This window comes from Pangasianodon hypophthalmus, chromosome 30 (genome assembly GCF_027358585.1).
Source record: "Pangasianodon hypophthalmus isolate fPanHyp1 chromosome 30, fPanHyp1.pri, whole genome shotgun sequence".
NCBI lineage: Eukaryota > Metazoa > Chordata > Actinopteri > Siluriformes > Pangasiidae > Pangasianodon > Pangasianodon hypophthalmus.
Genome location: NC_069739.1, coordinates 2,145,110 through 2,159,214, shown reverse-complemented (window position 1 = coordinate 2,159,214; position 14,105 = coordinate 2,145,110). Strand labels below are relative to the sequence as shown.

At 36.0% G+C, this 14,105-nt stretch overlaps 1 protein-coding gene and 1 long non-coding RNA gene across 4 annotated transcripts in view; one reads left to right on the top strand and one right to left on the bottom strand.

Annotated features, from left to right (window-relative positions):
* The window catches only part of LOC128317869 (uncharacterized), a 29,126-nt gene extending 17,897 nt beyond the window's left edge, over positions 1-11,229 (top strand). The window contains exon 3 of the long non-coding RNA XR_008301297.1: positions 10,062-11,229. This is a non-coding gene — a long non-coding RNA (uncharacterized LOC128317869). The remainder of the gene's footprint in view (positions 1-10,061) is intronic.
* The window catches only part of LOC113536992 (A-kinase anchor protein 7), a 49,429-nt gene extending 37,138 nt beyond the window's left edge, over positions 1-12,291 (bottom strand). Inside the window, exons 1-7 of one of the 3 annotated variants that reach the window (XM_026931254.3) lie at positions 11,470-12,291; positions 9,682-9,759; positions 8,396-8,536; positions 7,479-7,630; positions 7,203-7,339; positions 3,538-3,698; positions 601-713 (exon numbers count right to left, since the gene is read on the bottom strand). In XM_026931254.3, coding sequence (XP_026787055.3) covers positions 601-713; positions 3,538-3,698; positions 7,203-7,339; positions 7,479-7,630; positions 8,396-8,536; positions 9,682-9,759; positions 11,470-11,641 — 954 coding nt within the window. In that variant the 5' untranslated portion in view covers positions 11,642-12,291. The remainder of the gene's footprint in view (positions 1-600; positions 714-3,537; positions 3,699-7,202; positions 7,340-7,478; positions 7,631-8,395; positions 8,537-9,681; positions 9,760-11,469) is intronic. The other 2 variants (XM_026931263.3, XM_026931271.3) reach the window with 2 other exon arrangements.
* Between the last annotated feature and the right edge of the window lie 1,814 nt (positions 12,292-14,105).

The window sequence follows — 14,105 nt, the reverse complement described above, 5'->3', positions numbered from 1 at the left end:
CACGTCCCTATGAATGAGCCGTTACTATAGAAACGATAACGTATCAGAACGAGCGCATTGATATAAACCTACGCTACTGTCAGAGCTGCTGTCCTAGAAAACTAATCACACCTTCTGACCAATCAGAATCCAGAATTCAGATTTAATGCCACTGCGGTTTCAAATGGTTGCTCAATACAATAATTTGATTAAAAACTGCTATTTATTTATTAATCAATTAATTAATTAAAAATTTTTTTAAACAAGGTCATCGTACAAAGGAAAAGTCGAACCGTAACTCCTCCAAACCAGATTAGAGACACTGTGGTCAAGTTCCAACACAGAATCATCGATCCAGAACTAAATTAAGACACGCTCTAAAGGACGACAGACAAATCGGCAGCGAAAATAAAACGATTTCGCTCCGTTACAAAAACAGGTAGAACGTAAAATCATACAGTCCAACAGTTACCGTGACTTTAAAATCCAGTTCTCTTAATCCGAGTCTCTGGCAATCCCGTCCTCACCGAACTTTCAGGTACGTCTGTTTATCCGTTTTTTTTTTTTTTTCCTGTTCCTGCCCTCCAGGGGAATGAAAGCGTTCTGAGAATCGGTTCTCACCTGCCGCCGGAGTTTGGGTGCTCGTGAGAGCTTGATGAAGGTCAGGTGAGGTTTGAAAGCTTTCTGGTCTCCAGTCGGGATCCCCTTCTCCTCAAACGCCCTCCTGACTGAGTCTGGGAACAACGGCAGAGACGGAAAGAGAGAGAAAAAGAGAGAGAGAGAGAAAGAGAGAGAGAGAGAGAATCAGCCAGCAGAATGGGCGAGGCTATTTACAGATCAGAGAGTATGACTTTAAGACTGAAACCCGTCCAATGCATAATGTAAGACAAGGAGAGAATCAATACTGAGAGAGAAAGAGAGAGAGAGAGAGAGAGAGAAGGAGGAATGCGGTGAGATATTGACCTGGGATAAAAACAGAACGATGACGTTAGATGGCAGGTTCAGTCCCCACCCCCCACGATGATGTCATTACGTGCACATACACACTTCACCAGAAAGGTGACGTTACAAGGTAGACGGATTCTGATTGGTCAGAAGGTGTTGATTAATTTTCTATAACAGCAGCTCTGACACTAAAATCACAGGTTTATATTAACGAGCTCGTTTTTGGTTGATATGGTGAAGTTTTCTCCAAGGAGATGTTTTTGTAACATTTATGGATGATCTGGTAGAAATCACCAAAGAAGCTAGAATGGTGTTTAAAACCATCAAAATCCAAAAAAAGTCTAGTCCTGAAGATGGGACACGTTCAGGATTAGTTCCTAGAGAAGTGATATAAGACCAAGCTCAATGATAGGGAGAAGGCAAAGGAGATGATGGTCCAGGGAGATATTTGGATGAGAGCCCTGGAGAATCTGGAGAACCTGGGCTACCTGGTACGTTCAAGGCCTAGGGCTATCAGCATGAGGTCCTTCCCAGGCTCTTGTGGCCACTTCTTGTCTACGAATTGCCCCTTTCCACAGTAGAAGCACTGGACAGGAGATTTAACAGCTTCTTCAGAAGATAGTTGTCAGTCCCAAAAAGTTTTTGTTCAGTCAACCTTTATAGCACATGGAATAAGCTGCAGCTCCCAATAAAATCAGTGGTGGAAGAGTACGAGGTGCCTAAAGCACGTCAGGTCATGATGCTACGTGACATCAAGGACGTTCGTGTTCATCAGACAGATATTAACATCCGTACAGGCCGCAAGTGGTCATCCAGCAGTGCACCGAGGAACGCGGAGGAACGGTGGCATCATGCTGACATTGCTGGCACAGTGAACCAGGGTAGGCTTGGACTAGGCTGCATTGCAAGGCCAAGCTGGAAGACAGCAAATCCAAGGGAGCATCGTGGCATGGTCCAAAGAGAAAGGGAGAGATCTGGATGGTGGAGGAGTTGGAGAAGCATGCCAGAGCAGTGCCCATGAAACAGCAGGGAAGCTGGACTCGATGGGAAAAGGTGCGGTCTCTCAACTGGTAAGGAGGTGTGGAGCATGGAAGAGCATTGGCTTAAGTTTCTACTGGAGCACATTCTCTCTTCTTGCCTAACAACCCTGAGAGATGGGAGGTTTCAGTGGTGGCATGACAAGGTGCTGGTCTAGCTGGTTGTTTAGTTGGAGAAAGCAAGGAACAGGAACAAACAAAAACATCAAGTAAATGGACCATGCTTCAGCCATTTCCTAAGACCAGGTGAAAAGGCAGATAAGGAGCCAGGGAGCACAGGGGTCATGGTCACGGCAGGTGGACATCAGAAGACGGTTCAAATTCCCAGAACTCTAGTTGAAAGGAACTGTATAAAGCAAGTGATTTTAATCGAGCTGAAGATGCCTTGAGAAGGAGGAGAATGGAAGAGGCACATGAGTGAAAGCTCAGGAAATACCAGCCTTTGATCTTCGAGAGTCAGCAGATGGGGTGAGTGGAAGGTTCGACATCTCCCAGTTGAGGTTGGCTTCAGGAGATTTCCAGGGCAATCACTCTGAAGAGCTTTAGGAGAAATTGGTGTAAAAGGTCCAGCTCAGAAGAAGTTGGTAATGAACATCACTAAGCAGGTGGAAACTACATCGTGGTGGCTGAAGAGATGTCATGGGCTTAAACTGACAAACAGACAAAACTGACTCCATTGTATTTTTAGATGGAAGGAGTCTCCAGTTTCAGCTCTTTGTAAGAGTCAGAGGTAAAGCTGCAACAAAGTTTTCCAAGTTTACCTTTCTGCGGTTTCTTGGTAACATGACCAGCTGCGTTTTTTTTTTTTTTTGGTCTTATTAACTTCAAGAAAGTGAAAAAAAAAAAAGAGAGGCTGGTGAAGGAATGACTATTTGTAGCTGCTATAACATAAGTGAGAACAGGAACTAACTCATTTCATGGATATTCCACAACGTTAAATGTAACTATAAATGGATAAACATATATGACATAGCGTTCACTAATTCATAAACAAAAATTGTAATTGTTGGCAAATTGCTGTCGTATAAGAGGAATAAAACATTCCAGGACATGCTGTTACAGGAAAATAATCACGTTTGTGGTAGTAACAATGACTGCTTAATCATAGCACCCTGCTGTTGATTATTTTCCTACAACCGCACCACACAGAGTGTTTTATTCCGAACAAAACTGTTAGATTTACATGTCTTAACGTTTCTCAACATATGGATAGCAAAGACTCGCAGGATTTTACCACAGAGATAACCTCATCATGAAGTTTTTTAAATACTCCTGTACCAAACAGTTCCAAAATTTGTGTGGTTTTGGTATCAAACAGGAGCTAATAATACATGGAGGTGAGGTTTAGAAGCACTGTTTGTTACTGACTGTCCATTTGTTTGTACAATCAGATCTCGGAAATTTATACAGCAAAACAGACAACAACATTCCTCTGATATGCAAAGCTCTGGGTTTAAAAACGTAAATTCCAAACCAAAGGAAGTGAGAGTGAGATGAAAAATCCCCCAAAAAATCCCAGAAATTTAAAAAAAAAAAAAAAAAAAAAAAAAGGAGAAAGAAAGAGAGGAGAACTCACCTGCAATGTGTGTGAGGGTTGTGAGATGCTCTCCCTCTTCGATCTGGATGAATGCTACTTCCTGTTTGAAGTGACCAATGCCACGGAACGGCAGCACGAGGCTCCGCCCACCCACCAGGGATGTCAACATAGACTCCATCTCTCCTATTGCTACTGCAGCTCTGAGTACCCCACGCACACACACACACACACACACACACACCCCTAGCTGTTAATCCCCTGGGAAGTGCACTGACGCAGGTGTGAAATCACACAGAAATGTCCTGCGCACACCATCATAAAAGCATACACACACACACACACACACAAACCTAGCTGTTTTTCTCAGGAAAGTTGCTATGACGCAGGTATGAAATCACACACTTTAATACACAGTAATGCACTCTTTAATAACACACACACACACACAAATCTCCTGACTGCTCAATCCGATCATAACGTGCACCCACTGGAGCGGAAGATTACTGTTATATAACTGCACACATTCATCCTGTGTAAAAACTAGAACACGTCAAATAAATCAGAGGCTGAAATCTCTCGAGGTACCTCGCGATTCAGTCAGATTTCAAATCAGAGTGCCGTGATACGATTATAAACCTCGCTGCTTTTAAAACTAATCTAATTCACAGCCAACATGAAGAGCACTACCTGACTATGAGGTGTGGGAAGAACTCAAGAGAAAATCACAATCCACCCCATCCCTAGTACTAATCACACCGCACAGTAACTGTAATAAAAGTAAACATTACAATACATACGGAATATTACATCAAGATATTACTGTATATAATAGCATTCCTAATGCATTAGTATTCTGTTACATTATGCAGTCGATAACAAGATACGTTTACTCAGGAAGAGCAGATAATGTGTGAGATTACAGTGGAATAGCCCTGGCATTACTGTGATATCGCTGAGGGAGTACAGTGGCATTACTACTGCATTATAGCAATAGTTACTATAGCATTAGAGTGGAATTACTGCATTATTACTTTAGGATTACTGTAATATTACTTTATCATTACTGTAATATTACTTTAGAGTTACTGCAATATTACTTTAGAGTTACTGTAATATTACTTTATCATTACTGTAATATTACTTTATCATTACTGTAATATTACTTTATCATTACTGTAATATTACTTTAGCGTTACTGCAATATTTAGCACATTTCTGTAATATTAATTTAGTGTTACTGTAATATTACTTTAGCACATTACTGCAATATTACTTTAGCACATTACTGTAATATTACTTTAGCACATTACTGCAATATTACTTTAGCACATTACTGTAATATTACTTTAGCACATTACTGCAATATTACTTTGGCATTACTGTAATATTATTTTAGCACTTTACTGCATTATTAATTTAGCACATTACTATAATATTACTTTGGCACATTACTGTAATATTACTTTGGCACATTACTGTAATATTACTTTAGCGTTACTGTAATATTACTTTAACACATTACTGTAATATTACTTTAACACATTACTGTAATATTACTTTAACACATTACTGTAATATTACTTTGGCACATTACTGTAATATTACTTTAGCACATTACTGTAATATTACTTTAGCACATTACTGTAATATTACTTTATCATTACTGCATTATTACTTTAGCACATTACTGTAATATTACTTTATCATTACTGCATTATTACTTTAGCACATTACTGTAATATTACTTTATCATTACTGCATTATTACTTTAGCGTTATTGCAATATTACTTTGGCGTTACTGAAATATTACTTTAGCACTTTACTGTAATATTACTTTGGCACATTACTGTAATATTACTTTAACACATTACTATAATATTACTTTAGCACATTACTGTAATATTACTTTAGCGTTACTGTAATATTACTTTAGCGTTACTGTAATATTACTTTAGCGTTACTGTAATATTACTTTAACACATTACTATAATATTACTTTAACACTTTACTGTAATATTACTTTAACACATTACTATAATATTACTTTGGCACATTACTATAATATTACTTTAACACATTACTATAATATTATTTTAGCACATTACTATAATATTACTTTAGCGTTACTGTAATATTACTTTAACACATTACTGTAATATTATTTTAGCACATTACTGCATTATTACTTTGGCACATTACTGTAATATTACTTTAGCACATTACTGTAATATTACTTTAGCGTTACTGTAATATTACTTTAACACATTACTATAATATTACTTTAGCACATTACTGTAATATTACTTTAGCACTTTACTGTAATTTTACTTTAGTGTTACTGTAATATTACTTTAGCGTTACTGCAATATTACTTTAGTGTTACTGTAATATTACTTTATCATTACTGCATTATTACTTTAGCACATTACTGTAATATTACTTTAGCGTTACTGTAATATTACTTTAGCACATTACTGTAATATTACTTTATCATTACTGCATTATTACTTTAGCACATTACTGTAATATTACTTTAGCACATTACTGTAATATTACTTTATCATTACTGTAATATTACTTTAGCACATTACTGTAATATTACTTTATCATTACTGTAATATTACTTTAGCACATTACTGTAATATTACTTTATCATTACTGCATTATTACTTTAGCACATTACTGCATTATTACTTTAGCACATTACTGTAATATTACTTTATCATTACTGTAATATTACTTTAGCACATTACTGTAATATTACTTTATCATTACTGCATTATTACTTTAGCGTTATTGCAATATTACTTTGGCGTTACTGAAATATTAATTTAGTGTTACTGTAATATTACTTTAGCATTACTGCAATATTACTTAATCATTACTGCAATATTACTTTGGCACATTACTGCAATATTACTTTAGCACTTTACTGTAATATTACTTTAGCACATTACTATAATATTACTTTAGCACTTTACTGTAATATTACTTTAGCACATTACTGTAATATTACTTTAGCACTTTACTGTAATATTACTTTGGCACATTACTGCAATATTACTTTAGCACTTTACTGTAATATTACTTTAGCACATTACTGTAATATTACTTTAGCACATTACTATAATATTACTTTAGCACTTTACTGTAATATTACTTTGGCACATTACTGCAATATTACTTTAGCACTTTACTGTAATATTACTTTAGCACATTACTATAATATTACTTTAGCACATTACTATAATATTACTTTGGCACATTACTATAATATTACTTTAGCGTTACTGCAATATTACTTATTATATAGCTTAAGGTTTGGTGTAACACGAGTTAAAAACCCGCACAGCTGCACTGCTGATACGAGGAAGTTGAGCTGGCCGTGTTTCTGACGTGTTCTTCACGCATGCAGACAGTTAAACTGCATTATGAAGGCTGTAATAGATGCAGTTAGCCTGATAGTGTGATCTCACACAGGAAACAGACAGACCTCTGTGTTCTTTCTCTCTAATCATTGTGCATCGGTTTTGATAATTATGTTTAGTGTACGCTCTTGTGTACAAATATTCCAATACACTTAGAATGGTTTACTCCTTTATTTATAATGGTTTATAAATATTTAATTTATACATGTGGTACATGTTGTGCTTAGTATTAGAACTCCTAGGTATGTCTACAGGCGTGTCTGAGGTGTACGTACGTGTCGATCTGCTCCTGTGTGGACAGGTGTGTGACGAGCAGTGTGATGTGGAGTGTACCCACAGGAATCAGAGCTCTGGAGAGACGAGGGTCCTTCTGTAACACCTCAGCCTGGACTTCCTCCACCCCCTCTTTTATCTGATACACACACGTTCAGAAAACCGTAAACGCGCAGTCGTGGCGTAACCGTGTAACGGTTTCAGCTATAAAAGCTGTTTATATGACTTTATATGAGCATAAAGAATTGCGTCCATTTCATCTAGAGTCGGTGCTGGACCTTTTGGTTGGTGATCGGGATCGACACAAAGTAATTAGGACGAGGACTGTCTTTCTTCTTCTTCTTCTCTTTCTCTCCGTCCTCCTCATTTTCCGCATGTCCCCTCTCCTTCCTCTTCCCCTTCATCTTCCCCTTCGCCTCAGGGTCGGAGACTGAAATGGAAAAACCACCATCATACACTAGGCTTGTGTAATATTCATATTTCCCTGCTTGCGATTTTACATTTTTTTTTAAAAATCGCAATAAACAATTTAAGCATTAAGAACCTTAAAAAAGAGGAAAATGAGCATTTCCTCCACCATTTCAGGTTCAAGGAGAGTAGGAGAGGGCGTAAGAATATTACCAGATGTGCAGTCGGGAAAACTCAGCTGGATGGTGGCGTTTTAGGGGATTCTGCAGTAATGTACAATGAACAGTAAAATATATAACGGTACATTATCGATATAGTAAGTTTAATGTTCACATGGCCGACATTTTTACTGTTGATCTGCTTCTCAAAGTGTTTCAATTGTTGTTGTGATTATATTTAGCTTTTAAACGATTATCGCTAATCGTTAAATCACTGATTTATGCGTTTGAAGGATCGCAGGCAATAAAATTATTTTGCTTCTATATAGGCTACAAATGTTAGAAATAATTGTTATATAAATATTAGGGAAAATCACTGTGATTATCATTTTTATGTGTTTTTATTTTTACATACAAGTCTATAGCGACTATTTTTTTTTTTTTTTTTTTTGATACAGTTGAGGTAGATGGTTGTTTTTAATAATCGCACCGTCAAAAGAAATTCCATCTGTAATCTCAAGACAGAATAAAAATGCAATAGGAGTGAGCCTCAGACTATATTGAGACTTTTTATTTGTTAAAATAACGTAACATGGCGTATATTGATCAAACCGGGAGAGGTGACGTACAGCCGAGTTCGTTCCAGACCTCGGTGTTGGTGAAGGGAAGTTCAGCCAGGAGCTTCACCGTGCAGTCGGCTTCCTTCACTTTCTGCTTACGTCCTCGTGGTTTCCTGAGGTTCCTCTTCACCTTCGTCACTTTTTTCGTCACTGTAAACAACACAGAAGGAGAGCTGGTCGTTTTCTAAATCCAAATTTTATTTTTGTACTGGTTTTTCCTCGAACACAAGGGACAGAGTTTCCCAAAAACATCTTAAAGTTAAAGATGTGGTTTGTCAATCTAGAGGATTAAAAAGTGATATCCACTAGGGGGCGGATCAGAGCCAAAACACTTCTGTCCAGGTTTCCATGGTGACCTGTAAAACATTTGCGTGTGATTTCATGGTGCTATTTTTGGACACATTATTCACTGTCCAACAACATGGGGATATTAAACACACCTCGTCATCATTCTTGTTATTAGCTGGATTACAAATACTGACATACAAATATACATAAAAACAGATTTTTGGTAGGTTAGTAAGCAACATGAGAGATTTTTTTTTTATTTAAACACTATCCATAATAGAGAAATGTTTATTGTTAATACTAAAACTAGAATAGTGGCATTGCATCTTTTTATTTTAGCCGAATTAATGCAGGACACACGAGACCACCATCGTGCATACGTCTAGCTAAAAGGTAGTATTTAAGTACACTATATGGCCAAAAGTTTGTGGACACCTGATCATCACATTCATACAGCATGTGCTTGTTGAACATCCCATTCCAGATTTAGTCCCAATTTGCTGTTATAGTAAGCTCCACTCTTCTGGGAAGCTTTCCACTAGATGTTGGAGCGTGGCTGTGGGGATTTGTGTTCATTCAGATACAAGAGCGTTAGTGAGATCAGGCGCTGATGTTGGGATGTCGAGGAGGTCTGGGGTGCAGTCGGTGTTCCAGTTCATCCCAAAGGTGTTCAGTGGGGTTGAGGTCAGGGCTCTGTGCAGGACACTCGAGTTCTTCCACTCCAACCTTCACACACCATGTCTTCATGGAGCTCGCTTTGTGCACAGGAGCATTGTCATGCTGGAACAGGTTTGAGCCTCTTAGTTCCAGTGAAGGGAAACTGTAATACTACAGCATACAAAGACATTCTATACAATTGTGTGCTTCCAAATTTGTGGCAACAGTTTGAGGAAGATCCACATCTGGGTCTGATGGTCAGGTGTCCACAAACTTTTGGCTATATAGTGTATATATGATTGCGGTTCATGATCACACTTGGGTTTGATTCAGTATAGGACAGAACGTACCTGTGATCTTTTCCATGTCTGTTAGTGATGGTTCGAGGGCACCATGCGTTTCCTTGTGGAGTGAAATCCTGCTCTGTTCTGTAACAGGTTACATCACAGTGAAATATATCCAATACCGAACACAGTCAGAATAAAGAATAAAGTTACATATTTCAGGCAAATCTTTCTCATCAGAGATAAACTTTTTCAAAATTTGAATTTAGGATTAAACCTTCCTGAGGCTAATCTTCCTCATCTGAGGTTAATCTTTTATATTTCAGTTTAAGACTAACCTTTTCTGAAGCAAAATATTTCATATTTCAGTTTATTACTAACCTGTAAATTTCAGTTTATTACTAACCTTCTCATCTTAATGTATTTCTTTTCTTATTTCCTTTTAGGACTAATCTGAGGCAAACTGAGGTAAAGTTTGTTTTTTTTTTGGTTTACCATGAACAACTTCTGAGAAAAATCTTTTTCATCTAAATCTTCATCTAGATCATCAGGTAAATCCTTTTTTATCTCAGTTTATTATTAAACCTTTTTCTGAGGCAATCTGAGGTAAATATTTTTATTCCAGGTTACTGGTTTATACCTAACCTTTTCTGAGGTAAAACTTTCTCATCTGAGGCAAATCTTTCATATTTGCATTTTGGACTAACCTTTTCTGAGGCAAATCTTTGTAATCTGAGGTAATTTTTTATTATTATTTTGGTTTATCATTAAACTTTTCTGAGTCAATCTGAGGTAAATCTTTCATATTTCTCATGATGTCTAACCTTTTCTGAGGCAAAACATTCTCATCTGAGGTAAATATTTCTTATTTCAGTTTATGGCTAACATTTTCTGAGGCAAATGTCTCTCATCTGAGTTTTTTTTTTTTTTTTTTTTTTTTTAAATAATTCTGTTCATGATAGATTTTGATTTATGAATAACTTTTCTGAGGCAAATCTCTATCATTTGAGGTAAATCTTTCATATTTCAGTTTCTGACTAACTTTTTCTGAGGCAAATCTATGTCATCTGAAATATCTTTGATATTTCACTTCAGGACTAATCTTTCTGAGATAAATTTTCTCATCTGAGGTAAATCTTTCATATTTCAGTTTAAGAGTAACCTTTTCTGAGGCAAGTCTTTCTAATTTGAGGTAAACTTTTCTTATTTCAGTTTATCATTAATCTTTTCTGAGGCAAATCTTCTATCACGTGAGGTAAAACATTCATATTTGAGTCTTGGACTAACCTTTTCTGAGGCCTATCTGAGGTAAATTTTTCTTATTTTGGTTTTTCATTAACCTTTTCTGAGGCCTATCTGAGGTAAATTTTTCTTATTTAGGTTTTTCATTAACCTTTTCTGAGGCAAATCTTTATCAAGTGAGGTAAAATATTCACATTTGAGTTTTGGACTAACCTTTTTAGAGGCCTATCTGAGGTAAATTATCCTTTTTTGAGGCAAATCTCTATCATTTGAGGTAAATCTTTCATATTTCAGTTTCTGACTAACCTTTTCTGAGGCAAGTCTTTGTCATCTGAGGTAAATCTTTGATATTTCACTTCAGGACTAAGCTTTCTGAGATAAATATACATGAGGTAAATTTGTCAAATTTCAGTTCATCACTAACCTCTTCTGACTCAAATCTGTCTTGTCTGAGGTAAAGGTACTAATCTGAGGTAAAGGTAAGGGGCAAACCTTTCTAATCATGAGCTTAATCTCTGTCTTGAGTCTCCTGATGTGTTTGTGTTTTACAGTTTGACGTCTAAAGCTCCGGCCTTTGATTATAAATCATTATAAACTATAATCATACTGTACCTGAGATGGCTGTTAATGAGACAGCTTGTCTCTGAGGCGTCCAGATTAAAACAGGGACAGGGCAAGAGACTTCTCTTCCCACCCGAACCCCTGCACTGAGCACTTTTACACCAAACCAGCCCAATAAACTCTTATTTACTGATTTAATAATCGATATGTGCAGCCTGAACATGTCAAACTGCCCTGGTTTCTCACTTAGCTCTCAATCAACCCTATTTATACTGACTATAAACTATTATACATATTTAATTCCTGTGAAAATACATGGTTCATCTGTAGTAGCAGTAATTTTAAAGTTCACCAAAAACAAAATCAGATCAGTATAAAGCTAATAAATCTAATTTAGCTCATCATCTAGACATCTGTACTACTTTTCAACTCCATTATATTTGTTTTTTTTGGTATTTATTTTGATTTAGTGGTTCTTTAGTAGCCTGTAGCTCATGATGTAAGCTCAAAACAACAAAAGCCTCGATGACACGAGTCTAGTTTTAACAAGAAGCGGATTTCTTTTGTGAATCTAGTAGATTTAGTCAGATCTCATCAGATCCCTTGCTTTCCTTTTCCTGGAATCTTTAACTGTTATTAATAGCGCGTGCTCGCTGTCGCTTGTCTATAAATGCACCGCGCGCGCAGATTGTCAACAACTACGGAACGGCAGGAGGGTCACGCGGTATTTGCGATTTGGAAAAACAACCAAAGAAAGGAAAAAGAAAGAAAGAAAGAGTCGAACTGTTTACATCAACTAAAAACTGTGACATTTTACATTTTTATACTCACAGGCACAGCTAACAAAAATGTACCAGTTTCATCATTAGAGTATGGCAAGTTGTTTTAGTATTTGCAAAATAAATAAATAATTACATTTATTGCTCATTACAGATTTAATCTTTTGTAATAAAACAATCAAGAATCTATAGAATGTGCATTTATGGTTTTACTACGAAATAATCTTTCTTATTTTAGGCTAAAAAAATTATTTCAAGCTTGAAATTAATAAAAATTTCTAGAATGATTTAAGTTTTTTTTTTTTTTTTTTTTTACAGTCTCATAATGAGAAATATTAGATCAATCTGTTTATATTATTTTTCTCACTGTGTAATTAACTGCATGCATTAAACCTGCACTATATAATATTTCTATGTATTTCGGTTAATTAGTAATTTTTTTTATTTTAATTTTTAAAATTTTTCTCCTTTCTATAGACAAATATATGAAATAAGGAAGAAAAAAATCCTGAAATATGTTAATAAAATAATCTATCTATTATAATCTCATAAAGAGAGATATTAGATAAATTTGTCTATATTGAATAATTTTTTTACATTTAATTTTTAAAGATTTTTCAGTTTTGTTTTTTTTTTTTATATTTTTCAGATCAGATATCCAGTGTGTTTTATTTTAAAGGACCGACCTGAGAAATGATCTGAAGCACTACATGTGGTGTCTCCTGGAAGTCCAGTCTGATCACACGGTTTCTTTTTGTGCTTTTAACTAATAATTTTTTAACTTTTAGAGAGTTAAATTTGATGGTCTGTATATTTTTATATTTTAGTGTATCGATTTATTTTTGCTTCTTTGATAGAGAATATATTCACATCATCATCCCGATTCTTTATCTTAGCTTTGTTTCACATTTTTAGCTTTTATTTAGTTTTATTTATTTTTAATTTGTGTTTTTTGTCTTTTCTCTATTCTTTCTTTCTTTCTCTCTAGATTTTAATTACATTCTGTAAGTGACAAAAAAAACACAACTTTTTGGTTCTAACTAACAAAAGACAATTTGGTTTTTGTTTTATATTTTTGTCTAATTAATGTTTTTATTTATTTATTTTTACTTCTGTGATGGGGTATATGTACCCACCCACCCCCACCCCCCATTCATCCATTATTAATCTTTTTTTTAAGTCTTTTCTTTCTTTTTTTCTTTTAATTAAAAATTACATTTTGTAAGAGAATCTCTATCCTTTAGGCCTTTCATTTTTTTCTTTTGTTTCTTCCTTTTTCATTTAAATAAAAATGATGTTCTACAAGGGATGATGAACAACTGTCATGGAAGTGGGCTTTATTATCATTATTATTATTATTATCATCATTATTATTACTTCCCCTCTTTAAGAGCTTAACAGTGTCATTTTCAGTGTAAAAGTGTAAACAGTTTAAGGCGTAAACAGACAGTTGTGGTAATCTGAGGTCAGTTACTGATCTAATGCGGAGAGATTCACGTGAGAGACCACACCGATTCTTCACCACACACCTGAAAGCTGTGAAGGATCTCACCTTCAGAGTCTCATGATTGGCTCAGGTGAGGCGTGTGAACGCTGCTGGGAAGGAAGTGAAGTGCTGGGACTCAGACTGCAGTTTGGAAAAGGCGGGTATTGTTTACCGAGCTCTCCGGAGTCGCACCGCTCTGATGTTTCCTTCACGCCTGCCTTTATGAGGTGTAACGTTAAACCTGACGATTGTGTTGCAGGAGGCGGAGGAGGAGGAGGAGGAGGAGGAGGAGGAGAGCCCAGGTGAACAGGTGAACAGGTGAAGTGGAGCTGTATAAAGAGACACTTCTCCACAGCACAGGAACGAGGATACACCTGAAGGCCACACCTGAGAACTCTGGGAGCAAAGGAAGCTTTCCGCAG